Genomic DNA, 26,520 nt, shown 5'->3' on the forward strand with positions numbered 1-26,520 from the left:
TGCTTTGTAATGTGCTTTATTTGTCTGAATAGCAAAGCAATTCCTAACACAAAGTTCCACACACTTTCTTGTGATTCAAACGCTAAATTATACAGTGACCAAATACCTAGACACCGGTCAACTCGTTCAGTATCAGTCACACTTACATAATGAACAACTCCGGATTAAATACTTTATGCTCCTCCCACAGCCCTAGCTCAGGGCAATAACTAGGGCTGTGCGACGACAGGGGCGACCGCCCAGGGCGCAACGCTGAAGGGGGGCTCAATTTAGGAATATTTTAGGTTCATTTGGTTAAAATTGAGGGATGGGGGGCGGCATTTGTCTTTCTCGCCACAGGCACTAGAATTCTAAGTTACGGCTCTGCCCTAGCTTTATGATTAGTTGACACTCCCACCTTGTCTTTATAGAGGATTTTTTTATCAGGTGCTCTGCTTGATTAGCCTCACTGCAGACACACCCTGTCAGCTGCTGTTAGTTGTGGAAAAAGATAACTCCAAACTACTTAAAAATATATAAGTCAAATCACACACTATACTATTATTTTGTTACACATATGTCCTCCACCTGTGTATCTTTAAACTAGGTGTACTGCTGCACAAAGTGTAATGTCTGCAGCCTTGCCTTGCTGACTGTCAGCTGAATACCTAACCTCTCTTAGATGCTTGTAGCAAACTACTCCCTTTGTCACACTATAAAGACAAAATTAACAGTAAACAAGCAGAAAAGCCAAACTTGATTAGTGAAAAGACACAAAACGCAAACTGGTGTTACTAATTCAGCCTTTAATTTTTATCCTTGAACTTGCAAAGCTGTTTTAGCAAAGTTCAATTATGACCAGTATTATATGATGGAAATATTGATGTTATTATTGGAGGCTGGAAAAAGGGGATTAGGTAGAATGTATCACCCTCAGTACCAATTGAACAGACACTTTCCATCCTCATTGGCCAGGCAAACCAGACAGTTGAGAAGGAGATGAACAGCTTTCACCATCTCGATTGGCATGCACTCGTTTACCACCTTGCGTAGGAATTCCAGGTCATTTAAGCATGCAAGCTCCTTGGTTCCAACAACTGGTCGTTCTTTCATGATGCCGTAAATGTTAACTAAATACTCTCCGAAGGGGGCATGCACATTATGGTCATATCCTAGCTTGCCGAGTCGTTCCATGATGTTTTTGTAGCGCCGGTCCAGTTCAGATCTTCGTTTCTCATTTATTTTTCTGGACAATGTACAGGTGCTAACCTGTAGTCAGGAAAGAGACCAGTATAAATATGTATGTGGGTGGAAATAAAATAAGCATTAGTTAATTTTTTTTTCAAAATAGTCATTTTGCTTTGTAACCTGTATGATCTTTTCTTCTATATTGGCCACTCTGAATCCATACAGTCGAGATTGTTCAAAGAAGACAGCAGAGAGAATCCGGCGGTCCAGTTGGAAGGCAATCTCGCCAACAATCCGCTGACTGTGCTGAAGCTTTTTGGTGTCTGTAGAAGTTAAAGAGAAACATTTAGCTTTACAGTAAAACTATCTCTACAAAAGTTCAAATTTTAGAAGTAGATTTAATAATGATTACATTGAATATATTTGTGTTTTTTTAATAGTAGACAACACTGATAAAAAATGTTTACCATATGGAGTATATGACTAGCATTCTCCGCCACACCCCCGTTCAATTTAACAAGGTCTGGAGTCCTTGGACTGAGCATTACGGAGCCTCCTCCTCCCCTCTCGCATTTTAAGGCCCTTAAGCCCCTACTATCATTCCTAAACCGTGTCATGGTTCTCCACCTTCTCCTCATTTTACTTTTCCTCGCTTTGGCTAGTGATTCCCCCCGTCCCTCTCACCCCTATTCTTTCCTCTCTCTTTCCCCTCCCTTCTTTCCTCTTTAAATCTATTTTTGCTTCTTCATATCATTAACAATATACTGTTTATATTTCGTGGAAACTTCGTTGCAGCTTTCTTTCACCTATATTGCCTGTTTCCCTTTTTGTCTGTTTGGAAAAACGCAATAAAATATCTTTTCAAAAAAAAAAAAAAATGTTTGTGTAATTTCCTATAAGGGATAAGTGTCATTTCACTTGTCTCCTTAAAACAATAGTAGGTTCACCTCCGGTTCCAGAATCCGATCTGGGATTCTATGGTTGTTCACTATGGGTTCTCTGAAAACTATACACTGACTTTAGGATAAAATTGGGAGCTTTAAGCTTTTACAATTTGCTTGAGGTTATTTGGAGGAGTTAATTAGTGCTTAAAACTCTAAGGGCTAGAATTAATAAAGGCCAGATGTAACTGCCTCTTTCAAAAGCTCCAGATATACTAAAGGCCAAAGCTAGAAAAATATCTTTACAAATTGCCATCCTGATTTTTCACATGATAATAATACAAACTGTCAGATTTACTAAACTGCAGTTTTCCAAACCACAGAAAAAAGAGGTGCTTGTGAGAGGTTGTTTGAGCTATCTTCTCATTGAGAACATAAGAGGAGGCACCACTGACATATGAAATATGGGGCAATCGTTGTTTCTTTATTATGGGGACAAAATTAATTTAGAATTAACTAATGGGGGCCAATTTTATTTTTCCTTATATTATGGGGGCAATATGAATATATAATTAAAGGGGCAATAATTATTATTTTAGGATGGGGTCATCATCAGGCACGGGCTGGGATATATCAGCCCAGGGGGCGCACAGGCGGCCGCGTCCCATGATGCGGCCGCATCGCGTGTCGTGTGATGCGGCCGCCTGTGCGCTGACGCGGCCGCATCCCGTGTCACGGGGATGCGGCCGCAGGGCAAAATCGCCGGCCCTAACATCACTGAACCAGAGCGGCCCGGGGGACCGAAGCCCCCCTGCCACCCAGGCCAGCCGGCCCCTGGTCATCATTTACACTGCATACATGTAGCACTATATTTGCCAGCACGCACGTGTGCAGTATAAATGATGTTAAACACGATTTTTAGTAAATCTACCCCCTTCAGTGGTTAAGGATAAGTTACAACAAATATTTGTGATGAAAGAATTATAGAGTTATGATGAACTGCTTGTAACCCCACACAAGCCAACTAAGCTCTAACCTCTATTCTTTTGAGACTATAGTATAGGAAATATTACTTACCTTGCAATTGGGTTGCTTCAGGCTCTTCTGATTTTTGTGCAGTGTCTAAAATACATTAAAATAAATAGCAGCTCGAGAAATTTGGATTTTGATACTATAACCTGATAAACTCTCCCCATTATCAATACCAGGCTAAGGCATAAAGCACACTAGGGAGTAAATGTATCAAGCTTTGATTTTCCGGCAGGTTTGAAAAGTGGAGATGTTGCCTATAGCAACCAATCAGATTCTTGCTATCATTTTGTAGAATGTACTAAATATGTGATAACTAGAATCTGATTAGTTGCTATATATATATATATATATAACATCTCCACTTTTCAAACCCGCTGGAAAGTCTCGGCTTGATATATTTACCCACAGATATTGTAGTTCAACAATTTAATTCCGATTTTTCAATAGATCTCACACTGACCTCCTAGATTTAGCCTCATCAGAGACTGTCAGGGCACGTGGCCATTTTATTGGGTACACCTTTGTAGAACTGGGTAGCACCTGCTTTTTTCCCCAGAACAGCCTGAATTCTGGTCCATAACATAATAGCATCACGCAGTTGCTGCAGATTTGTCTTTTGCACATTTGTGCTGCAACTATCCTGTTCCATCACATTCCAAAGGTGCTCTATTGGATTGTGATCTGGTGACAGTGAAGGTCAGTTGAGTACACTGAACTCATTGACATGTTCTTGGAAGCAGCTAGAGAAGTTGTGTGCTTTGTGACTTTGTGCATTATCCTGCTGGAAGTAGCTACTAGAAGATGGGCAGACTGTGGCCATAAAGGGATGTACATGGTCAACAACAATACTCAGATAGGCAATAGCAATTAATGATGCTCAACTGGTAGCAAGGGACCTAATGTACACCAAGAAAACTTTCAGCCTTCACCACTGACATAAGGTAGGATGGATTCATGTCGTTTATGCCAAATTTTGACCCTACCATCTGCTTGTCGTAGCAGAAGTCAAGATTAGTCAAACAAGGTGACATTTTTCCAATCTTCAACTGTCCAATTTTTTTTCAGCCTGTGCCCACTGTAGCCCCAATTTCCTGCTGTTAGCCGACAGGAGTGGAACCTGGTGTGGTCTTCTGCTGCTATAGAACATCCTCTTCAAGGATCCATGTGTTGTGCGTTCAGAGATGCTCTTCTGCACACCGCTCTTGTAACTAATGGTTATTTGAATTTCTGTTTTCTTTCCTATCAGCTTGAACCAATCTGGCCACTCTCCTTTGACCAGTGTCATTAATGAGGCATTTGTTACTAGTTTTTGTTTTGCACACCATTCTCTAAACTCTAGAGACTGTTGTGTGTGAAAATCCCAGTAGATCAGCAGTTTCCAAAAAACTCAAACCACCCTGTCTGGCACTAATATCCAATCTATGGTCAAAGTCACTTACAACACATCCTTTCACCATTCTGGTGTTTGGTCTGAACAACAACTGAACCTCTTGACAATGTCGTCTACATGCTTTTAACCATTGAGATGCTGCCACATGATTGGCTAATTAAATATAATGAGCAGATGTACCCAAAATAAATACAATAAATTGTCCACTGGATATATATATATATATATATATATATATATATATATATATACACAAGTTAACCCGTGCATGATACTCATGCATTTTAGTCAAATCAAGCTACTTAAAGTGTTAAAAACTCCCCACTGTCACCCCCGGCAACCACCAACCACTCCCAACTGTCACTTCTCCTTCAAGAAATATATAGGTCAGTGTATAACTCTGCCCAGCAGGTGGCGCTGCAGCTTGGTTTTATTTTTTCCACACACAGACAAACACACGCCACTAAGCATTTATATTATAGATATATATATATATATATACGGCATTCTAAATAAATAGGTTTACTCCAGCATACATAATGACAATGGTATCAACAGTAGAATATAGAACATTTATTTAAGAAATGCAACTTTTCTGGGCTACAAAGATTCAAATGTATTAGTTTGTAGTTTCTTCCTGGAATTAGTAATGATGACATTGAATATATTTGTGTTTTATAATGTACATGACACTAATACAAATGTTTGTGCTAGATGCCCATAATTGATGATATAGGTGACATCTCAGTTTTCTCCTTAAGACAATGGCTAAGGTAACCTCAGATTCCAGGATCCGATCTGGCCTTCCGGGGGGTTGATCGCTCATTATGGGTTTTATTGTAGAAAACCCTGTGCTGTTTTCTGAAAATGGCATACTAAATTTGGGATAGAATTAGTGAGCTTTAAGCTTTTGCAATTTAGTTGCGGTTACTTACAAGAGTTAATTGGAACTTCAAACACTAAGCGGTTGAGGATTAGTTACTCATAACAAAAATTTGTGATGAAAGTAGGGTGAGGTTGCAATGACATGCTTGTACCCTCACAAAAGCCAACCAATCTCTTACCTCTACTCTTTTGAGAATTAGGAGAGAAAATGCTACTTACCTTGCAATTGTGTTGTTTCAGGCTCTATTGGTTTTTCTACAGAGTCTAAAAAAAAGTAAGAAAAAAAACAATTGAATTTTGATAATAGAACCTCTTAATCCCTCCCCAACATCAATATCAGGCTCAAAACACACTAGGGCAGGCCTGTCCAACCTGCGGCCCTCCAGATGTTGTGAAACTACAAGCCCCAGCATGCTTTGCCAGTAGACAACCTGTTGATAGCTGGAAGGGCATGCTGGGACTTGTAGTTTCACAACATCTGGAGGGCCGCAGGTTGGACAGGCCTGCACTAGGGGTACATTTGCTAAGCAGCTATTCCGTTAAACTGCCGATTCTCGACGCTTTGCTGTCATTTTTGAAAATGGAAAATTTTTTTTAAGGGTTTTGTCTTTAATGAAATTGACATTTTTAAAAAAATGGCAGCAAAGCGTCAAAGTTGTTTGTCAGAACCGCCACTTAATAACTATGGGCCTGATTCATTAAGGATCTTAACTTAAGAAACTTCTTATTAAAGTCTCCTGGACAAAACCATGCTACAATGCAAGGGGTGCAAATTAGTATTCTGTTTTGCACATAAGTTAAATACTGCCTGTTTTTTCATGTAGCACACAAATACTTGATAGCTTATTTGTACACTGAAATTTAAAGTTGATATCTGTGTGCTACATGAAAAAACAGTCAGTATTTAACTTATGTGCAAAACAGAATACTAATTTGCACCCCTTGCATTGTAGCATGGTTTTGTCCAGGAGACTTTAATAAGAAGTTTCTTAAGTTAAGATCCTTAATGAATCAGGCCCCATGTCCCTAGATGTTGTAGTTCAACAATTTCATTTAGATGTCCCAATACGTCCCACCCGGAACGCCTAGATTTAGCCTCTTTAGAGACTGACAGGTCCACAATAGCTGGCTAAAATGGGCTCACAATTACATATTATAGATAGATAATGGGAGGTAATGTTCTTCATAATAAAGTCATTAAAAAATGAATGGAACTGGATTCTGTATGTGTGTGTACTGAGTAGGACTCTCCTTTGCCCTCATCCTGAATTCTTTGTGGCATACATTCAACAAGTTGCTGGATACATTCCTTAGAGATCCTGGTCCATGTTGACATGATAGCATCACACAGCTGCTACAGATGTGTCGGCGGCACATTTATGCTGTGAATCTCCTGTTCCAGCACATCCCAAAGTTGCTGTGTTGGATTGACATCTGGGGACTGTGGAGGTCATTGGAGTACACGGAACTCATTGTCATGTTCGGGGAACCACCTTGAGATGACGAGTGCTTTGGGACATAGCGTGTTATCGTGCATAGAGTAACCATTAGAAGATGTGTAGATTGTGGCCATAAAGAGATACATATGGTCAGCAACAATACTCGGGTACGCTGTGGCATTAAACGATGCTCAATTGGTATTAAGTGTATGCTCCAGAAAACATTCCCCACACCATGATACCACCACTAGTCTGCACCATTGACTCAAGCCAGGATGGATCCATGGATTCATGTTGTTTATGCCAAGTTCATGTGCATGTTGCATCAGAAACCAGAATTCATCAGACCAGGCAACGTTTTTCCAATCTTCATCTTTCCAGTTTTGATGAGCCTGTGTCCATTGTAGTCTCGGCTTCCTAACTGACAATGAGTGGAGTGGAATATGGCGTTTTCTGCTGCTGTAGTGGACACTGAATCTTGATTTTTTTTTATATATATATATATATATATATATATATATATATGTGTGTGTGTGTGTGTGTCAACAAAGGAAGTCACTCATTGATCCTTCCATCTTAAGTTTTATAAATAGAGAAGCATCTTAGCTTTTAGCTGGATATCAAAAGGTGAAATTTTGGATGGAGAGAACTTCTCCCCTCTCAAGCCACTCAGAAGTTCTCTCCATAAAGTCACCCACTGATATCCTACTAAAAGCTAGGTTTTGAGTCGATCAAAGTGGCTGCTGCCAGTACCTTGTATCATGTAAAAGAACACGTCATCTCAAGCTGGCTCCACAAACATGACAATGAGCAGTGCCGTAACTAGACTTTTTAGTGCCCTGGGCGAAACAGGGAACCAGCGCCCCCCATCTAAGTGGGAGTGACATTTGTCAAGTGGGTGTGGCCAACCTAATGTGGGGGTGTGGCTAGCACTTTACTGAAAGAATTCTGTTACACATATTTGCGAATACATGATAGATTTTATATATATATATATATATATATATATATATATATATATATATATATATACAGTGGTGGGATTCAAATAAATTAACAATCGGTTCTCTGCCATAATGACCATTTAAAGTATGCAAAAATATATACCGAGAGGTATTCTAACATTTCATGCACTTAATACTCAAATAAGAACAGTAAAAGAGATACACAAAACTAGATTGTTATAAGAAAGAGTTTAAAAATGTTAAAGAAAACATATTAAAGAATACCTTACCTGACAAAAATCTGTTATTTAATATTATATTCATATTATGGCACAGTAATGCCCCCAGTTCATATTATGCCAGAGTAATGCCCCTAGTTAATATTATGCCATAGTAATGGCTCTCTTCATCACACTGTAAATGTAGCCTTCCTTTGCCCCTCAAAACAGTGTGATGTAGCTTCCTTTGCCCCTCAAAACACTGCGATATGTAAAAAGGTTCTTTGAGCAATAGAGAATGCACTATTTTAACCATAAGGGGGAACACTAAAATCTAATTTCAATAACTACAATGTGCTTTTAGAACTAAAGAGCTAACAATCTTTAGAACTGGCACTTGTATAAAATGTACCAGAAATGTAGAAGATAATAGTTAATAAATATCCACATCAGTTCTACCTAAACAAGGTGTTTGTGTTTGAGAGAGAGAGAGAGAATATATTCAGCCTTTTACTTACTTCCGCAGTGGAACGCATGTGCAAGTTTGCGTTCCAAATGCCGAACTTCCTGTCACCACTGCGGAAGTAAAAGCCTGTAGATACAGGGCCAGGTAGCGGCCGGCTGCTGTGCCCCCTTGGGCTTGCGTCCTGGGTGACGGCACCGCCCGCACCTACCTAGTTACGGCTCTGACAATGAGTGCAGTGTATTACAATGGCCTCCTATTGACATCTAGGGGTAAATGTATTAAGCTCCGGGTTCTTCAACACCCGCGAGTTCGGCGTCTTCAGCGCTTAAATTTAAAGCGGCGCTGCATTGTAAAGGGAAGTTTCAGGAACAATTGTGCAAGCTATTGCTGTTATTTTTTTATGTATGTATATCTATCTATCTCTATATATGTGTGTGTATATATATATATATATATATATATATATATATACATATACATACACACACACACACGTTGATCAATTTACCAGAAGTCAATTAATCTATTTTCATGTTTTTGGAGTGTGGGAGGAAACTGGAGCACCCGGAGGAAGCCAACACAAAAACGGGGAGAACATACAAACTCCACACAGATAAGGCCATGGTCGGGAATCGATATATAAATATTAAACTAATTGTTAATTCATGGACTATGCAATACATAATTGCGTCACCAACGTCAAGTCACACCTAAGCAGAGGAGCACCTCGGATATCCACCTTAATATATTGTCTATATTTGCATTTCTCTTACCCTTTAAATCCCTTGAATCTTTTGATTTTTTTGTTTCCTTTAAATGTTTTGATTCTTTAACAGACTTCCCATCCATCAAATACTTTGATTCTTTTGTTTCCTTTGTATTCTTCTCTTCCTGTTGTTGTTTGCGACGTGGGGAGAGACTGCGTGCTCTGCTCTCATGTTCTCTTACACTGCAGCGCAGTTCCAGGTTCTCTTGTAATAGAGCTACAAGGTTGCGAAGCTCGCCGTTCTCATTGAGCAAGCGAGTATTCTCCTGTTGTAAGAACTCGCGACTCTGCAGGATATTTGTTGAAGCTTCTGAGGACATCGTATGTGTTGTTCAACGTATCCTGAAGCTATCTGCCTGGTGCAAAATCTTGACTACCCCCAACCAAAGCAGATTGTCACTGATGTGTTTAGCTAAATGATGATGGCATTGCCCACCTGCATTCTGTGATGTCACCTATTATGTCACAGAGACCTTTGGTGGCAGGTGTAGTCTTAGTTTAGCCAATAGGAGATATCCTCCACCAGTAGGATGGATGGATAGGACAGAATTCTCAGAAATGTTCTGTACTTTTGGTCACAAATACACTTCCCATGCTAATAGTAACTGTACCAACAGACAGAACCAGCTACTCTACCGATGATGGTACACGGATCCAAAAGTTGTTAACTAATTTTTGTGACATTAAGAAAGAGCCCCCATTAGAAAACTATTTCCAAATAGAAAACAACAGTTAAATTTAAGTAAAAATATTGTAAAATTAAGTTAAAGGCTAACTCCACTTATAAGTTAAAAAAAAACAAAAACTCCAAGGTCATTTATGCTGATCATGGGCCTCATGTAGAGTTGAACGTCAGCATGGGTTTCTTTTTTCTTTTATAAAATATGCGTTTTCGCACAAAATGTGCGCACTTTTGTTATGTGAAGTCTGACACATCTTGCGACCCCTGACGTTTAGAGAGGAGGACACGGGGAGGGAAGAGTTGTATAGGCACAGCTAAAGTACTTTAAGGGATATTCGCATAGTTGTGGCTAAGTATGACCTGGACGCAATGGCGCCAGTCAGGAGTTGCATCACCAGCTAGAGGAATGGTACAAACTATGGATTGAGGACGCTGACAACGGGTGGCAGGGGCGCACGTAGGATTTGTGAGGGGAGGGTTTCCTCCGCCCCCGGGGAAAAAAACAAAATCCTAGAGACCTGCCGCGCATGCGCGGCAGCTCCGTTTCAGCTGCACTGTAGTATACAGCAGCCGCGGCGCTGTCAAAGAAGCGTCCGCGGCGGTGCTGTATACAATACAGCACCGCCGCGGACACTTCTTAGACAGCGCCGCGGCTGCTGTATACTACAGTGCCGACATGTAGGGCACTTTTTAGCGATGGGGGGGTTTTCTGGAGACCCAGAAACCCCCCCTGCGTGCGCCACTGGGTGGGTAGGAGTTTGCGACGGCGATAATCCCGACACAGTGGCAGTAAAATTTCAAATGCTGTCATTCAGACCTGCACTCAATTCCGACCTGATTAAAATCTAACTGTCAACAATTCCGGCATTACAACATAGCTACAGGGAGATTCACATCACTTAGAAGCGCGACTGTTAAATGTATGCTATTAAGGGAGCAATGTGAGGACAGTGGTCCTCACACTGTAGTATAAGCAGTTCTCTGCAGACTGTTATTGTAAAGCGCCAGCAACCTGCTCCACAGATGTCGGGTTTTCAGAGTCTCTTACACAGAGTGTCGGATCCCCAAAGCAGCCCAGTGGATATATGTTTTGTTTGGTGATATTATCCAGATTGTGTCTGGTAATGTTTTCTCTGAGGAAATAAGGAGGATATTTTTTTTTTGTACATTTCACTTAACTACTATATGATAGTGAGCTGTATAAATGATTACAAGTAAACTTTATGGGGGGAATTCAATTGGCCGAGTTATTGTAAAAAGTAACGCAGCCTGCGCACTATTACCGTGCGCTTAAATACTGTTATCACGATAATTTCAACGCCGTTTTTTTGCTCGCAGCTCCTTGAGCCGAAATTTGATTTTGCCATAATAACGGTAATAGGATTATCGCGAGGCTAATCTGAGGGGGAATTGAATTCCCCCTATGAGAAGTGATTGCTTTTTTTTTTCTTCTAAGGAATAGTCAGTATTTCAATTACATTTGTTACTTATGAGCTCTAAGATTACACTATGATGTTTTTTATTTTTTGATTTTTTTCACATGTCACATCGAGGGTAAAAAGAAGATCACTGTTCATATCAAGAGGAGGAATATCACATTGGGACTTTTTATTATAATATTGGACACAGTAGTCATCACACTATTTGATTTATTTTTGTAAAACTTGATTGCTTGTTCTCACAAGTGCAATTTGCACTATTGTTTTTGTTGCAAAATATATGTATCTGTAAAGATTGTGAACACACATTTGATTTAAATGTTTTCTGTAATTCTGAAATGCATTCTTTATTTTTTCCCTCTTTTGCCATCAGACATTGGACTTGGCTCTTGAGGGCACACCTCCCTATGGCTGAGCCGATCAGAAGGTGCTACAGGAGGTGAAGGAGCATGTGGCTACTATGATTTAAACTCATCTATGGTAGATACCAAGGGCCAGTCACTCTCGGAATGTTGTGTCTGTGGAGCTGTCTCAGCAGGTGGTGGGCATGGTGACTTTGGTAGTGGTGGTGGTGACAAGGGGCTTTCACATTGTAGTCTTGGTGATTGTGGGGACTGTTGTCATTCCTCAGCATCTAGGTAAATAAGGCTATCCTTATCCAAGGTTTTTACCAGCAGTTGCACTTACTACATAGTGATAGATGTATAGCTTTCAAAAGGCACAAGTGTATTTGATGTCCTAAATTAGAAACAACTTTAACCATGGATTTTTTTTAATGGATTACTATGTGTATGCAAGATGTGGGAAACACAAGAGCAAGAGTGCTTTATGAAGCTAATCTTCCTGAAAGCTTTAGAAGACCACAGACGGACCAGTATCCTTGTAACATGAGATCTTGTACATGAAATGTATTGTAATTAAACTGAAATGTACTGTATTTATCTCTCATAGAACTGTCTCTGCCCATTGCATTCGGCCCTTCCTCTCCCAAGATGCCACTAAAGCCCTTGTCCACTCTCATTATCTCCCGCTTGGACTACTGTAACCTCCTCCTTACTGGCCTCCCCCGCTCTCATCTCGCTCCCCTTCGCTCCGTACTCAATGCGGCCGCTCGGCTCATTTTCCTTTCTCGCCGCTCCTCTTCTGTCTCCCCCCTCTACCAATCCCTCCACTGGCTCCCCATCCCCTACAGAATCGTGTTCAAGCTCCTCACTCTTACTTTCAAGGCCCTCTCCAACTCCACTGCTCCCTACATCTCCAACCTTATCTCCATTCACGCTCCATCCCGCCCTCTTCGTTCGGCTAACGACCGCCACCTCTCTTCCTCCCTGGTTACCTCCTCCCATGCTCGCATCCAAGACTTCTCCTGCGCTGCTCCCCTCCACTGGAACCAGCTCCCCCGCTCCATCAGAACTTCCCCCAACTTGTCCAGCTTCAAACGGGCCTTAAAAACCCACCTCTTCCTTAAAGCCCTTCAGTCCCCCACCCATTGACCTCCTCCCAGTCTCCCCCTACCCCCCTCCCTCTCCTACTGTCCCCCTCCCACTTCCCTCCTTTTCATTCTCCTCTCCCCCCCTCTCCGTCTCTGCCTCCGTTCTCCCCATTCCCTCCTCCTACCATTGTGTTTCTGTTCGTCCTACCCTCCCCTTAGATTGTATGCTCCTCCGAGCAGGGCCTCCTCTCCTTCTGTTCTCCACCACCTTAACTCTGCTCTCCAGCTCCTTGTCTCCTCCGTGAGGTCCTCCGGCCCCTGTCTCTACCCCGCTGGGGGCTCTCGCCTCTAATCTAGCTGTTCATTGAGCTTCTGAGTTACTGTGATTTCTGTTAACTGTACTGTGCTGTCTCACCCTGTATTGTGTTTCTGTCTGTCCCTGTACGGCGCTACGGATACCTAGTGGCGCCCTATAAATAAAAATTAATAATAATAATAATAATAATAACCAACTTCGTACATTGACCAAATGGAGCATAGTGCACAAAAGAGATATATTCAACTTCTAACAGAGGTAGTTAAGGTCAAGTATTGAACATCACTGTCTGAATACATTAGCCAGTATCCATAAAATATTATTAGTAACACAGACACCTGAAAACAAAGCCAAAACAGCCAGGGTATTTATAGGCATTTAGTTATCTAGTTTTTAATTGGGGCCATTATTTTTTTAAATGTTATTCCTACAAAATGCTAATCTGCATGTGGGTTAATGGGCCCCACCGTCCCTCTGCCATGTCTGTGATGTTCTCACAGTTTGTCCTTGAGGTAACAGTCTATCGGAGCCAATGCATTTACTTTGTGTGTGATTTATTGCCAGCTCACCAGTTGTTGTGAGCGTTCTGCTTGCTGAAATGAACATGTCAACCACATTGTTCACTAGAATGTCCACCTCCTGTTAAAAAAAAAGTTAGGCTGTCTTTTTTTTGTCCTGACGGTTGGCTTGAAGGGCCTGGTTGACTGGCAGGGTTGACCTGGCTTGAAGGCCCTGGTTGGCTGGCAGCAATTGGTTGGATGGCAGGGTTCACTTGGCTTGAATGACCTGGTTGGCTGGCAGCAATTGGTTGGATGGTAGGGTTGACCTCGCTTGAAGGGCCTGGTTGGCTGGCAACAGTTGACTGGGTGACAGGGTTGACTTGGCTTGAAGGGCTTGGTTGGCTGGCAGCAGTTGGTTGGTTGGCAGGTGTGACTTGCTTGAAGGACCTGGTTGGCTGGCAGCAATTGGTTGGATGGCAGGTTTGACTTGCTTGAAGGACCTGGTTGGCTGGCAGCAGTTGGTTGGATGTCAGGGTAGACCTGGCTTTAAGGGCCTGGTTGGCTGGCAGCAGTTGGTTGGTTGACAGGTTTGACTTGCTTGAAGGACCTGGTTGGCTGGCAGCAGTTGGTTGGATGGCAGGGTCGACTTGCTTGAAGGGCCTGGTTGACTGGCAGCAGTTGGTTGGATGGTGGGGTTGACTTGCTTGAAGGGCTTGGTTGGCTGGCAGCAGTTGGTGAGATGGCAGGGTTCACGTGGCTTGAGAGACTGTCAGTTGATGGCTGTGGGGCAGGGCTATCTTGACTTTCTTGTTGTCTTCTATCTTGCAATGCTGCTTCTCTCCCTCACAATAATGGGATAACTACACCTTATGTAGATTTATGTCTATATATATTTTTTTGGTTTATTGTTTTGAAAAAGGCATTTTTTGTTGGGAAATTTTAGGAGGAATGATGCAAGGCACCATTTAGGCCTTTTTGTGATGCCACAGTGACAGGCAGAATTGTTTTTGCTTTGTTTTATTGGCCACCCAAATACGTCTCATTCACACGTTTTCACCCATATGGGGTGAAATAAAGGCCAAAAGACTTGTAAACAAAGATGTGTTTTTTTGTGTTAGTCCTATTTCGTCATCATCATCATCATTTATTTATATAGCACCACTGATTCCACAGCGCTGTACAGAGAACTCACTCACATCAGTCCCTGCCCCATTGGAGCTTACAGTCTAGTTTCCCTAACATAAACACACAGACAGAGAGAGAGACTAGGGTCAATCTTGACAGCAGCTCGTTAACCTACCAGTATGTTTTTGGAGTATGGGAGGAAACTGGAGCACCTGGGGAAAACCCACGCAAACACGGGGAGAACATACAAACTCCACACAGATAAGCCCATGGTCGGGAATTGAACTCATGACCCCAGTGCTGTGAGGCAAAAAGTGCTAACCACTTCGCCACCGCGCTGCCCGTGCGCAGTTGTCATTTTAGTAGCAGTAGCCATGTCAGCCAAGCAATTAAAATTGCAACTTTGTATCTCGGCATTTGTGTCCTGATGTCAAAAAAACACTTGTGTACTGCATACATGAGGGCAACAAAGTGATCGGTTGCAGAATTCAAACTACTTGTAAAATATAGGGACAGGCTCATTGCACCTGCTTAATCCTATGGTGACCGGGTGCCTGGGGTGTGGGGGGTGATTATGCATGAATATACCTACCCCTCTTCTCTAATCTGAGTTAGATGCAAAATAAACGTGGGTGTAGGTTTGATAGGTTAGTCTGGGTCAAAAATGAATTGACATTCTGCGGAAGGAGTTTGAGAGCCATTGAGTATTACTTTAAAATATTGGGGTAGATTTATCAAACAATCTAAAAAGGAAAAGTGAAGGTGTTGCCCATTGCAACCAATCAGATTCTAGCTTTTTCTAGAATGTACTTGATAAATGATAGCTAGAATCTGATTGGTAGCTAAGGACAACATCTCCACTTTTACTTTATAGAATGTTTGATAAATTTACCCCATAGTATTTAAGAAGACTCTGCATCGCAAATTGACTGTAGTTGACTGCAGAGTTGGGTGGGTGGGTATGGGAAGAGGTGAAATTATTAAACTCTGCGATGATGGAAGTGTCTCACAGACAGGGCCGGACTGGCCATCTGGCACTTCTGGCAAATGCTAGAAGGGCCGATGGCTGGATGGGCTGGCCCGACTCCTCCTGTCTACCTGGTGTCTGGTTCCTCCCCGGGAACCAGCTACCTCTGTTGCGCGCTCCAAAACTCCCTCCCCCATTATACTGTGACACTGGTGAGTTTCCTGGGGTTTTTTTTACTGAAGGGGGAGTGCGGGGGTGCCGCGATTTCCGCGGGGGGTCGCGGGGGTGCCGCAATTTTCGAGGGGGGGGGTCAAGAGTGTGAGAGAGCCAGGTGGTGGGGGTGCTGGGAAAGGCGGTGAGAGAGCCAAGGGGGAAGGGGTGCTGTGAGGGGTGGGAGAGCCAGGGCTTAGGGGGCGCTGGGAGAGGGAGTGAGAGAGCCGAAGGTCGACACTGGGAGAGGGGGTGAAAGAGAAGAAGGGGGAGGGGGCGCTGGGAGAGGGGGTGAGAGAGCCGAAGGGGAAGGGGGCGCTGGGAGAGGAGGTGAGTGAGCCGAAGGGGAAGGGGGCGCTGGGAGAGGGGGTGAGACAGTCAAAGGGGAAGGGGGCACTGGGAGAGGGGGTGAGAGAGCCGAAGGGGAAGGGGGCGCTGGGAGAGGGGGTGAGAGAGCCGAGGGGGAAGAGGGCACTGGGAGAGGGGGTGAGAGAGCCGAAGGGGAAGGGGGCGCTGGGAGAGGGGGTGAGAGAGCCAGGGTGGTAGGGGGTGCAGGAAGAGTGGTGAGAGAGCCAGGGGTAGAGGGTGCAGGAAGACGTGTGAGTGCCAGGGGGGTAGACGGTGCAGGAAGACGTGTGAGAGAGCCAGGGGAGTAGGTGGTGCAGGAAGATGTTTGAGAGCCAGGGGGGAAGGGGGTGCAGGGAGTAAAGTGAGAGGGACAAAGGAGAAGATGGTGCAGGGGCATAGGTAAAAGAAAGTGTAAAGGGAGAGACATCTTAAGAATGGGAATGTCAGGGATGCAGCCATCATAAAACACAAGTAGTAATGAAGAATGGAAATGCACAGAGGGGACAATTGTTAAAAAAAATAAAAAATCAAGCCTTCATACTCCATTTACTTATATTTTCTATACCCGCACTTCTAAATTTCTGCTTCGATCACTGCCCTCTGTTCCTGCTCCCGACTGCATGTGTGAGCTGACAGCGCAGATCCCTGCTCGCCCAGCGCCCAGTAGGAGAACAGAAAACAGCAAGCCATAATCGGGTAAGTTCATATATATTCTCGTGTGCAATGTGTTTTTAACCATCCTTTCTTGAACTGGGGACACTACAGCGTTTCCAATAATGTTTAACACTGTGGGGCATATTCAATTGTCCGCGGGATCGCCGAAAATCCTGCGGTCCGCGCACGATTACCTATATTACGGTAATCGTTCGCGGAAAAACATGTAATATGGTAATTTACTCACTGGATTTCAGCTCGCAGCTCCCTGAGCCGCGAGCTGAAATCCAGCTACAAATTATTGTATTACATGTATTCGTTTTTCCGCGGCGGGATTTTCGGCGATCCCGACGACAATTGAATATGCCCCTATGTATTGCTCATTATTGCGCTGTAATGTTTGTTGCATATTTATCTGTACAGAGATTTTTAATTAAGAGGAAAAAACATTGCTTGTCATAAATTTTATCTGTGATTGTGTCAATATATCTGTTTTTGTTTGCATTGTAAATGATGTATTAAGCTGGTCTTGGGACTCACACTCAGTATCTGATATGCTGTACCAATTATTATTTGTGAATAAGTTTTTATCTGGGCACTACTAATGATTTGGGTGCACTACTATGGCAAAATGTTATTTGGGGGCACTATTGTGGCATAATATGATTTGAAGGCACTGTTGTGACATAATATGATTTGTGGGCACTACTGTATGGTATATGTTTTGGGGGCACTACTATGCCATAATATGGTTTGTGGGCACTTCTGCATGACCAAATATGAATTGAGGGTAATACTATGTGGCATAATATGACCATGGGGCACTACGATGTGGCATAATATGAACTGGGGGCACTACGGTGTGGCATCATATGAACTTCTGCCAAAGGCAAGTCTTTCATTGTTGAATATGATGGGAGACAAGAGAAGTTGCTGTATCGGGGCCCAAAATTCCTCTTGTCAGCCCTGCCTGTGAGTCAAGGGGGTTGACCTCTCCAGGTAAATAATCTAAATGTTTCCTATCTAATCAAACTGATGGATCACATCCAATTATCTCGCAACCACCTTCTCTATCCCCCTTAAGTTATATACTGTGTTATTTAAAATGAATAGAAAAGACGCATATCCAGTTACTGTAGTAAAAAAAATATTTTTCTCTGACATTTTGCTGTAGATAGAAATACTTTTAATGCGGTCATGTGGGTTCAAATGATCATTCAATAGTTATGTTTTTTTTTAGATATATGTTAGTTTTATTTCATGTGGAATGATTCATGAAAATTCTGCCATTACTATTTAATTGAGGGAAAGGGGTATCTGTTACCTATATGTGTGTAAGTATTCTGTTTGTTGTTGCTATTTTGAGGGAGATTTGAAAAAAGGAAAACATTGGTTTTCTACAGTGGCGCCTGTATAATTGGTGGTATTGCTGTAGTATGGGGGGCGTGCTGGTGGCAGTGTTATAGTGTGTTTGGGGCTTAGTATTGCTAATAAGTAGGAGAGGGTATTGCTGTAATGTGGGGGGTGATGCCGGTTGCTGTAATGTGGGGGGTGATGCTGGACGCTGTAATGTGGGGGGTGATGCTGGATGATGTAATGTGGGGGTGATGCTGGTTGCTGTAATGTGGGGGGTGATGCTGGATGATGTAATGTGGGGGTGATGCTGGTTGCTGTAATGTGGGGGGTGATGCTGGATGCTGTAATGTGGGGGGGGGGGGGGTGATGCTGGATGCTGTAATGTGGGGGGTGATGCTGGACGCTGTAATGTGGGGGGTGATGCTGGACGCTGTAATGTGGGGGGTGATGCTGGTTGCTGTAATGTGGAGGGGGATGCCTATTGCTGTAATGTGGAGGGGGATGCCTATTGCTGTAATGTGGGGGTGATGCTGGTTGCTGTAATGTGGAGGGGGATGCCTATTGCTGTAATGTGGGGGTGATGCTAGTTGCTGTAATGTGGGGGGTGATGCTGGACGCTGTAATGTGGGGGGTGATGCTGGATGATGTAATGTGGGGGTGATGCTGGTTGCTGTAATGTGGGGGGTGATGCTGGATGATGTAATGTGGGGGTGATGCTGGTTGCTGTAATGTGGGGGGTGATGCTGGACGCTGTAATGTGGGGGGGGGGGGGGTGATGCTGGATGCTGTAATGTGGGGGGGGGGGGTGATGCTGGATGCTGTAATGTGGGGGGTGATGCTGGACGCTGTAATGTGGGGGGTGATGCTGGACGCTGTAATGTGGGGGGTGATGCTGGTTGCTGTAATGTGGAGGGGGATGCCTATTGCTGTAATGTGGAGGGGGATGCCTATTGCTGTAATGTGGGGGTGATGCTGGTTGCTGTAATGTGGAGGGGGATGCCTATTGCTGTAATGTGGGGATGATGCTAGTTGCTGTAATGTGGGGGGTGATGCTGGATGATGTAATGTGGGGGTGATGCTGGTTGCTGTAATGTGGGGGGTGATGCTGGTTGCTGTAATGTGGGGGGTGATGCTGGTTGCTGTAATGTGGGGGGGGGTGATGCTGGATGCTGTAATGTGGGGGGGGGGTGATGCTGGACGCTGTAATGTGGGGGGTGATGCTGGATGCTGTAATGTGGGGGGTGATGCTGGTTGCTGTAATGTGGAGGGGGATGCCTATTGCTGTAATGTGGAGGGGGATGCCTATTGCTGTAATGTGGGGGGTGATGCTGGTTGCTGTAATGTGGAGGGGGATGCCTATTGCTGTAATGTGGGGGTGATGCTGGTTGCTGTAATGTGGGGGTGATGCTGGTTGCTGTAATGTAGGAGGTGATGCTAGTTGCTGTAATGTGGGGGGTGATGCTGGATGCTGTAATGTGGAGGGGGATGCCTATTGCTATAATGTGGGGGTGATGCTGGTTGCTGTAATGTGGGGGGTGATGCCGATGCTGTAATGTGGGGGTGATGCTGGTTGCTGTAATGTGGGGGGGTATCGATGTAGTATGAGCGTGTGTGGGGGGGTATTTATTGCTGTAAATTGGGTACTAATAGTGTATTGACATAGTATTTATTGATGTAATTGGGGTGCTAACAATGTAATGTTGAGGGTCATTAGGAGAAATAAATACCCCCCCCCCCCACACACACACACTCATACAACATCATGTTGTACTGCACCAGCAACGTGCACTGCGCCAGCATCAGTGTGCAACATTATAGTGCATGGAGCCCACAACACGTGGGCCTGTGTGCTTTAAATGCCAGGGCTGATTTTTAGTCCCAGTCCGGCCCTGCTCACAGAGAGAGACAATGTGAAGGGACAAGTGAAACAGTGACATGGTAAAAAGGTGTTGGAATATCTACTGGTGGGGAAGAAGTCCACCTTGAGTTGATGGAAACCTTCAACTACCAAATATACTGACATTTCTATTGTCTAAAGACACATGGATAAAGAACAAGCGGAAAAAAGAAGCAAAATAAACTTGCGTTAACTTTCTAAATTTATTATAAGGAATTATTTTGTGTCTGGAGGAGCAAGGTCATTGGTCTCAGTCCTTTCCTGCATTGCAGCGTTAGTGAGTGTAAACCTTGGCAATATTGAAGCTCATGGCCCTCAAAAATTATCAGCACTTTTTTCACAGGTGCTGCAATGAAGTACTTCATTGCACCACCAGGTGGTCAATACATTGCATGGTAGTTGGGAATTAGTGCTTCAAGGGCATTGTATATATTTACCGTGGAGCCTGTCCCAAGTAAATTGCATGTTTCTGGAAGCAATAATTTACATAGCCAGAAAACAAAGTTGATTTGTCTATCCATGAAGACTGCATCCTGGATGCCTCGAAGGCGCATATTATTCCATCTATTTCTGTTTTCCAAATTCTAGTTGGGATCTCTTATAGCCAGGATGTCCTCTGAAACTGTTTTTTGAGTGAATCTAGCTTACCCTCCAGTTTGCCTACGCTGTCGGTAACCCAATACCCAATTTGGTTATGATTGCTGGCAGATCAGTAACATCTTTCTCCCTGTCTACCAATAGTTTGGTTTCTTTCACACATACAGAGGTCAGTTCTTGTTATTGAAGCATCATCGCTTTCAGAATTGGACTTGAATTTGTGTGACTCTCAGTCTTGCGGCCTGGGACAATCGGCTCTCTTTTGTGAGGTCAGTTTCCCAGCAGGTATTGTTTTGAAGAACCCTTGGGGTTCTCTTGTCTGTTTTTTCCCTTTGGCTATGTCTGGATGGTAAAAGGAAGCAGGTTCAGATTTGCATAGCCCTAGCGGAGTAAGATAGGAGTTTAAGCATTTGTGTATGCATAGTCCTGATATTTTAACTCACTATCCACTGGGACCGTAATTGATTTGTGGCCATACACGGCAAGATTGGGCTAATTCACCAAGATCTATAACAGTGTTAGCAGCATTGATCTACATCTTATCCTAGCTATAGACAGGGCCAGCAGAAGCTATTAGATTGGGAGAGTGAAGCTGTGACATCATAGCGTCATGAAAAAGTGAAGCTGTGACATCATAGCGTCATGGGAGAGTGAAGCTGTGACATCATAGCGTCATGGGAGAGTGAAGCTGTGACATCATAGCGTCATGGGAGAGTGAAGCTGTGACATCATAGCATCATGGGAGAGTGAAGCTGTGACATCACAGCGCCATGCTCTCAGGGTATCGCTGGCATGGAGGCAGAGGCGGAGCTATTGAGCTGTGGGTCCAAGTGCAGGGAAGCAGGGAGAAGGGAACCACAGCACAGGAATTCTCTGTGCAGCGGGCCCCATTGTCTCCATGGGCCCCAGGGACCTCACCTGCTATACTAATGGTAGTTCCGCCACTGCATGGAAGAGAAACAACTGGCAGCTTCAGGGGTAGCAAATTCCTGGCTACTGGCTGCTAGCCTTCCATGTCAGTGGCCTGGTGCTTAGTGTGGAAAGGAAATTAAAAATGACATCACTTTTATGGAAATCATTCAGTGTTTTAGGCACCCCTTAAATCTTGGCCTCTTAGAAGAGCGTTGGCTCTGTCTGTACATTTCCCTCGTCTGATTACCTTCTTAATAGCTTAATCTTGATATTGATATATCATACACGTAGAACTAAGGAATAAACTCCAATCTGTTTTTCAATTTCTGACATTAAAGGAACGCTGTTCCTGCGACTTATTTCTAACAGTGACTGTAGAAATGGGAAAAAGAGGTAATTACAGCAGTTACCATTTGGCTTTTAATCACACAATCGATTACCAAAAATTATTATTTAGATGTCCAGACCTGTCACACCAGTTGACACAGACAAAATAGCCCTGGTCTTTGCAGAGAGTCTTGCTCTGAGTATCATTCTTGAACAATACAATTGGTTGTAAAGAGCTATTCCATTAATGACAATGGGTAAGTAAAATGACATTTATATGCATATAAACCAGTTTTTAACACAGCTGGAAACCCCTTTCTTGCTGTAAAGAGCGGGGGAAAGTGACTAACGAGCCGTATTCTAAACATGTGAGTTGAAAATATCCTGCTGAGCGTATAAGAAAATATGTTCCTAGGAGGAGACCCTGCGCGACAGCAAAGCAGATAGCAAATACGTTAGGAAAAGCGATGCTGGTTTTCTGAGAAATACCAAAGTATTTTACAATCCCATCACAATATCTAATCTCATTTTACTAAATAATACTTTAATTACAAACACTTTGCTGAATATATTTAGCTTATAATGCAACTGTTTTATTGTTTACTTTCAGCCTCCAAAGCCCCTTTTCACACAACATCATCTTAACAGAATGGGTGGGTGCTTTTTGATTTAAGGGATTAAATTTGGGAATGATAGAATAATAATCATTTATTTTTACCTTTTCTTTCCTTAAATTAATATAAAAAATTTAGTATCTGGACACAAAATCACATTTTCACGATTTTTTTTTGGGGGGGGGGGGAATGCCAAAAAAACAACAAACATACTTGTTACTGTGTCTTGCTTCTTGTTCAATTGCAGAATTAGATTTACAAGAGCCTTAAACAAGACATCCCACTTCCTCATTATCTTTGAACAGGGTATGAGAAGATAGTTGATAGGAGAGGAGTGAATGACAGGTGTTTGAAAGTGAGTAGAATTCTAATTTAAAATTGTTGAAAGATGTCTTGTTCTTGTTTGCAGTCTTGTTCTTTATTGTTCTGTTTGCCGATTTAGTTAGCGCTCTTAGCACTTCAGAAAAGGAGATTTGTGAGGTCCAGCACCACCTACAGATTCTGCCTATAAACTTGCTGTCTGTAAGGCCTCCGCAGGACCTAGTGCAGTTGGAGCTCCTGCTTCTCCTCTCTTCCTCCTCCACCACACCACCTATATATTGATTTACAACAACATCCCCCGTACTTCCTAAAATCGCCATGCTGGCACACCCACATTTGCAAAGTGGTTTTCTGTTCCTTATTTATTGCCAATCAGGCCCATACAGGCCAAGGGGCTGAGATTTTAATGATTGCGCCTCTCATGACCACCTCATTTGTACGTTAGGCGGCTTCCTGGTGGCTTTCTGGCGGGTTGACCAGAGGTTTTTTAAACCGCTGCTTAGACAATGATGATTTATATTCTGATCATGGAAAAATGGGGCAGACTATGTGAAAAGTGGAGCTTTGCAAAAGACCGGATTTCTAGTGGGTTTCAATAGGTTTTCAACTTATAAGTTATATAGATTTACATGTCACAAAAAACACTGCAAAATCAAATTTTTTTAAGAAAACCCTGCAATTTAGACTGTTACATAAATGTCTGTTTTTTTTTTGGGCTGGTGAACATGAATAATCAACAGATAATAAATAATAAGGGGCTCCTTTGTTTTAAAGAATGATCTCCCCTCTTTCCAATGTTCCTGCGTATATATCGCAAATGGGACACCAAGAAATGTAATTGCAAAGTTTAGTTTTGTTTAATTTTGCACATCACATTACACAGATAAAAGATATTGAGCCTGATTCATTAAGGAAAGTTAAGCAAACAATTGAGCATGTTTTCTTACTTAAGTTTTCCGGACAAAACCATGTTACAATGCATGGGGTGCAAATTGGTTTATTATTTTGCACATAAGGAAAATACTGTCTGTTTTTTCATGTAGCACACAAATACTTGATAGCTTATTTGTACACTGAAATTTAAAGTTGATCTTGGACATGCCCTTCCCCAACTATAAATCTGCCATCCCATTTTAAATTTACCTCCCCCTACAACAATATGCTTTTGCCCAAGAGCAAATTTACTCCTTTTTTTGCTTTGCTCTCCTTAATGACTTTATGACTCAGGCCCATAGTGAAGGCACATATTCATACTGATAAAACAACTGAAATAAGCAATGCATTGTATTTGATGTAATATATTATGCTTTCTACACTGTATTATATGTGTAAAGTTTGTTATTGAAAATACCTATTGTTAATAAGAATACATATTTATTTTAAATGAGACTTTACGTGGATTCTTTCTTGATATGATTATCATTATTCCCTGTATTATATTGTGTCTATATTGATATAAATTGAGCTGAAATTGAATTAGAGCTGGATTTAAACTGTAAACTCCCTTTTGTGAGTAGTAATTAATGAGACTAGTTATTAATGTTATTAAAAGGTCGTTAGCATATTTTCCTCACCATTGGCCCCTCAGTGCTAGCAGAGAGCAATAACAGAATCGAGGGTCTTGACCTGGAATGGGTAGAAACTTGTCAGTCATATCCTGGCAGATTGGACAACGTTAAGAGGATCGTTACTGCAGTAGGATAAGTCATCCGTCCTCGGTCTTCTATATGCTGTGACTGACACAGATGTCTGGTACGGGTTTTACACATATGTCATGCGAATTATTGATTGTTTTTAAGTGAGTTTGTTTTTTTATATCTGTTTCTGTGCGATTACATTTTTTTTAAAAAAAATTTAATGCACGAGATCTCTCTTTTGTTGTTATTTCTTCTGTTCACATGTTCGAGTGTATGAATCGAAGATCTAAATATAAGAATGGAGCCATATGCCTGATCTTGAGAAGCTCGTTGTTGCTATTTTCTTGTAAGCATATACCCTAAGGGGTTTTGGAATTTACAAGAGCACTGGTGTATTTTCATATACACATCTGGCATCCATGGTGAAAAGCTGAAGACCATTGCCTTATTATCATCATCATCACCGTTTATTATTATGGTGGTGTATTTACTTTTGAATGTTTATATTATGACATCTTACTCTATGTTTGGTATTTTCCTTTTTTGGACATATGAGTCCTATTAGGGTTATGCATATTTGTGTACAAAACCACAGCTTGGGAAGAATGGATCTGAAGTTGTGATCATCCTATTGTACAAAGAAGGAAGCCCAAGTGTATATATTATTTTGTTTATGCTATTATTGTTTTTTGAATATTGGTGGAAATTAGATATACATGCACACCTTAGTGAAGCGCCCTAATGGAATTTGTTTCCATGTTATATTAGAATCTACAATAGCACCCTATAAAATTGCCACACTCGGGTGTCTAAAAAGGCGCAAGAAGTGGGCGTGCAGTTTGAAATGCTCTAGGAAACCAAGCAGGCACACCCCTGCCCAGAAAGGAATATTGTGTGTCTGCAATTTTTGTGTTTCAAAACAATTGTACAATAAATCTAAACAAGCACAATATTTTTTATCTTAGAAAAAGGGAAGGAAAAGGGTTGAAAGGGAGTGGAAAGGACAACCTTACTCCATACTTGCCTGCTCTCCCAGAATGTCCGGGAGACTCATGAAATTCGGGTCGGTCTCACGGACTCCCAGGAGAGCAGGCAAGTCTCCCGCATCTTGCAACCGCCTTCCCAAAATGACGCGATTCACGGTGAATCGCGTTATTTTGGCCCCGCCCCCGCATCAAAACTGCATAGTCTTTGCAGGGGTGGGGGGGTAAAATGACGCGTTCGGTCGCACCTTGCCCCCTCCCGCCCTCCAGTCATGCCCCTCTCCCCAAAACAACTTGCAGAAAGTAGGCAAGCATGCCTTACTCAGGATTTACTAAGAGTAAATTACTTATAAATACCTACTAAATTGTTATACTAAAGTCAAATATTTATGTATACTAAAAGAAATGGCCATGATTCAACAACTAATGTACAGGCAATTGCTGTCTAATATGTTGGTCTCTTATAACTCCCATACAAACTAAGGAAATAAATTTGGGAGACATTTCTGAAAACTAGTGCTAAGGAAAAGATTGATGTTCCCACAGATCCAATCGACCGGTTCCTTACATTTGCTAACCATCACTAGCAAAATGACAGCTATGATCTGGTTGGTCGTTATTGGCAATACCACCTCTTTTCTTTTACACCGGTGTTTATAAATGTTCCCTTGTTTTATCTGCAGTAAAGTGCACAAGCAAGAATTTAACAGTTTTCTATCCAAACCTTTGAAAGCTAGTTATTATAATTAACCGCTTATTTATAGTAAGGTACAAACACTAATATCATGTTAACTAGCCGTATAACTCTTTCTTAATAAATTATCAGAGCATATCAGGATTCTGCTCAGGATTTGTCCGAATCCTAAGTGATTTGACTGAATCCTTAGGATTTGTGCCAATGAAGCCTAATACTAATCCTAGTTGATTGCTCATGACACAAAGTTATTGCTTCCCTGGTTTAAAAATAAACATTTTTATTACAATTATTTTAATATGCAAATTGGATTATTTCATT

At 42.3% G+C, this 26,520-nt stretch overlaps 1 protein-coding gene across 1 annotated transcript; it reads right to left on the minus strand.

The window, feature by feature from the left end:
• Positions 1–765: 765 nt before the first annotated feature.
• On the minus strand, positions 766–9,609 carry LOC142143033 (speriolin-like protein). The gene is made up of 5 exons (XM_075200752.1): positions 9,196–9,609; positions 5,575–5,619; positions 3,126–3,170; positions 1,348–1,490; positions 766–1,248 (listed from the first exon to the last, which is right to left on the minus strand). Exons 1-5 carry the CDS (start codon positions 9,506–9,508, stop codon positions 913–915), a joined length of 882 nt encoding a protein of 293 aa, XP_075056853.1. The 5' UTR covers positions 9,509–9,609; the 3' UTR covers positions 766–912.
• Between the last annotated feature and the right edge of the window lie 16,911 nt (positions 9,610–26,520).

The sequence above is a fragment of the Mixophyes fleayi genome, chromosome 3, assembly GCF_038048845.1.
Source record: "Mixophyes fleayi isolate aMixFle1 chromosome 3, aMixFle1.hap1, whole genome shotgun sequence".
Taxonomy (NCBI): Eukaryota; Metazoa; Chordata; class Amphibia; order Anura; family Limnodynastidae; genus Mixophyes; species Mixophyes fleayi.